This window comes from Entamoeba dispar, genomic scaffold (assembly GCF_000209125.1).
Source record: "Entamoeba dispar SAW760 scf_1105229461911 genomic scaffold, whole genome shotgun sequence".
Classification (NCBI taxonomy): domain Eukaryota; phylum Evosea; order Mastigamoebida; family Endamoebidae; genus Entamoeba; species Entamoeba dispar.
In genome coordinates this window covers 5432-9093 of record NW_001854929.1, presented here as the reverse complement: position 1 = coordinate 9093, position 3662 = coordinate 5432, and the positions used below count along the sequence as shown (strand labels likewise).

Sequence of the window (3662 nt, the reverse complement as noted above, 5' to 3'; positions counted from 1 at the left end):
TAAAGAAACAGTAAGAAGATTAAAATCACTAAAATTACAAATCAAATTCAACAAAATACTACGAACAATCATTATTAAAAACATGAAATACTTAATGTTCTACACAGGAAACACTGGCAACACATTAGAAGAGGGACCTTCTAATTCTCACATGATTGAAATGAACTCTATTGTAGAAATAGAGCATATTGAAATAAGTGAAATAATCACTTCTCAATATTCATAATATCAAATTATGGATATATCTATTAATTGTTATTTTTTGTTATTTATTTTTTTTTCAATTCAAATTTACCCCCTTGTTATTTTTAATAAAATTTTTTCTTTACTTTTTCTTTTATTAAATACATTTAACATTCTAAGTTTGGTGGAAGTTTCTTATATGACTGGTACTTGTTATTGCTTATTATATCTTTTTTGTTCATTAAGTTTCTGTGTTTTGTTCATGTGATTCAGTTGGTTGTTGTTTTTATTTTTATTTGTTTGTTGACTGTATTTCCTTAATTCTAATTCATCAACAGGAATAACTTGTATTTCTTTCAGTTCTTATTCAAAGATTTTAAGTTCCTGTCTTTTGAAATATGGTTTTAAGGTCACAATATTCTCATGTGGTGTAATGACTGAAAGAGGCCCAAATAGAGTAGCTCTTTCTTTCGTTATCTCATGCTTTTTCAGCACTCTGTTGACTCTAATTCTTTAATAACCATCGCCTTGACTGTTTTCTATAAACACTTTTGAGATTATTATTTGAAGGGTTTTTGTTTTGGTGTAGAGATGAATGTTTTGGTATTTTAAAATAACAAAGAGCTAATGTAGTTAACATTGTTTTTACGAATGTCTTACATGCATATCATTGAGCATCTTATAATCCCTGGTTTTTCAACACTACTTTCCTTTTTATTTTTTCTCTTTTGATAACATTAGTATGAAATCTTCATTTTAAGGTTTGTAGAAGTTTTGAAAGTTAAAAAAGATTGATAACATTAAAATTAAATCAACAGTAAATACAAAAAGAACCAGTTATCATCATAAAAAGAGAACTCAAATAAACAAATACAATGTGGTTTTGTTTATTACTTCTATTTATTTCATTTTGTGATGGTGAATATTGTCAAAAAGTGGATGGGAATGATATTGTAATCTATTCAAATGCTAGTTGTACTGATTCTACTTTAACTTCAACTATATTAGAAGGAGATTATACTAAATATTCATCAGTTATTTTTTTAGTTAGTAATTATAATGGGCAATTTCATTTTGGTTCAATAAGTAATACATTTAAAGCAAATAAAGTTATTGTACGATTAGAAGAAGGAAATAGTAAAAGTTATTATCTATACTTTAGAAATATTGAAACAAATTTTGAACTTGAATTGGTCAAAAACTCTTATTCATTTGAAAAAGTTCAATTTACTTTCTTTAATGGAAATAGTCCAACAAGAATAACTGGAGATGTTGATGAGTTATGGGTTGGTGGAAGTGATTATTCTAATTCTAATTATCATTTACCTATTCAACGTATTTACTTCAATTCAATTCCTATTAATTTAAAATTTAGTTCTAATTATGGTATATGGTATTTAATATCATCATATGAAGGAATAATCAATCAATTAACACCAAATTCATTAAATGGTAATTATTTTAATCAAACATGTGGTGGAATGATTCGTTATTTTAGTTATAATAATATTGAAATTCATGATATAACAACAGAATGTAATCATCAATTTAAAAAAGATGAAGAAGATGACTTTAATTTATTTATTGTTACTACCACTGTATCTTTATCTAATTATAATTATCTACTATCATTATCAACAAATAATTATATTATTAGAAACAACTATGGTTCATCAAATATTCATAGAGTATAACATATCCTAATCAATGGTTAAAATATGAATCATCAAATCAAATAACATTCAATATTTATAGAAAGAAAGAACCATATCAAAGAATTGAATTTAGTTTAAGAATTGAATCATCAAATGAAGGAACAACATTAATTAAAGAAGTAGAAAATAATGATAAATCAATTTCAACAGTAATTATATCTTCTTCAAAACCATTAACTAGTTTAACTAATATAAAATTTTCAGAAACAACATTAACAAAGAAAAGTCAAATAATGATTATTGGAATGAAAGGTGTTACATTAGATAGTATTGGATATAAGAATTGTAATATGATGATTTATAAAGAAGAAACAAGAGAATGTATTCAATGTGAAAAAGGGTATTATTTAAATTCAAATAAAGAATGTCAAATTGGTTCACATTGTATTAAAACAAATAAACAAAGTCATTGTATTGAATGTGAATATGGATATTATCTTAATTTAAATACAAAAACATGCGAAGTACTCAAAAATGGATGTAAAATTGGAAATGAAACATATTGTTATCAATGTAAAGAAGAATTTATTAAAGAAAATGGAGAATGTAAAGAAATTGATAATAAATGTAATAAATCAGAAAGAAATTATTGTTTAAAATGTTCAAATGGATATAAAATAGAAAATAATCAATGTAATGGAGATAAAGAAGATCAATGTTATTATGAAGGAAATAAATGTGTATCATGTTCAAATAGATATACATTAAATAATGGAAAATGTTCAAATAAAGAAAATCGAAATGGAAAGAATGAAGAAATATATTGTGAAAATGGAAAATATATCAATAATAATAAATGTATAGAATGTTCAAAATCAGAAATATGTCAAACAAATGATATTGAAATAAAATGTAAATATGAAGAATATTTAGATAATAATAAATGTATAAATAAAACATGTAAAGAAGATATGATAAAAGATCAAAATGGAAAATGTAATAATAATATTTCATATTGTTTAAATAAATCATATGTTAATGGAAAATGTGTTGAATGTTTAAATACATATTCACCTAATTTGAAGGGAGAATGTATTAATACAAAAATAGAATATTGTGAAGAACAAAATACATATGGATGTAAAAGATGTAAAGAAGGATATTATTTAACAAAAGACATGAAATGTTTAAAATGTGATGATAAATGTGAAACATGTTATGGAACATCTACATATTGTATGAGTTGTTCTAATGATAAATATTTAAGAAATGATAAAACATGTCAATCAAATAAAGAATTAAATGGAACATGTTTACAAATATTAGCAGATGGAAGTGGATGTGGAATATGTAAGAATGGATATTATAGAAATGGGAAAGGATGTTCAAAATGTGGAAAAGAATGTTTAACATGTAATCAAAAAGATAAATGTATAATATGTGGAGAAGGATATTTTATGAGTTCAACAGGAATATGTAAATCAACAACAACAATTAAAGGATGTAAAGGAGAAATAGATAAAGAATATGGATGTAGAGAATGTTTAACAGGATATTATTTAATAAATAAAGAATGTTCAAAATGTGGAAATAAATGTATAACATGTTTAAATGAGAAAGAATGTAATAAATGTGAAGAAGAATATATAATAATAAATAAAGAATGTATTCATTATTCAAATATTAATAAATGTAAAGAAACAAAAATAATAAATGTTCAAAATGTTCATTTTGGTATGGAATCAATGAAGAAGAACAAATGTAATAAAGAAATTGTATGGTGGATGATAATGATATATCATCATTATACTTATTATCATCATA

The 3662-nt window shown here is 23.4% G+C and overlaps 1 protein-coding gene across 1 annotated transcript in view, besides 3 other annotated features; it reads left to right on the top strand.

The window, feature by feature from the left end:
* Positions 1–263: part of a repeat region that runs on past the window's edge.
* A 39-nt stretch (positions 264–302) lies between these two features.
* Positions 303–347: a sequence feature (AT_rich).
* A 711-nt stretch (positions 348–1058) lies between these two features.
* EDI_034690 (protein serine/threonine kinase, putative) overlaps positions 1059–3662 on the top strand; it is a gene marked incomplete at both ends in the record, with an annotated part of 3786 nt that continues 1182 nt past the window's right edge. The window contains 2 exons of the mRNA XM_001739039.1: positions 1059–1781; positions 1871–3618. Of these exons, the coding sequence (XP_001739091.1) occupies positions 1059–1781; positions 1871–3618 (2471 nt within the window). The remainder of the gene's footprint in view (positions 1782–1870; positions 3619–3662) is intronic.
* Positions 3480–3553: a sequence feature (AT_rich).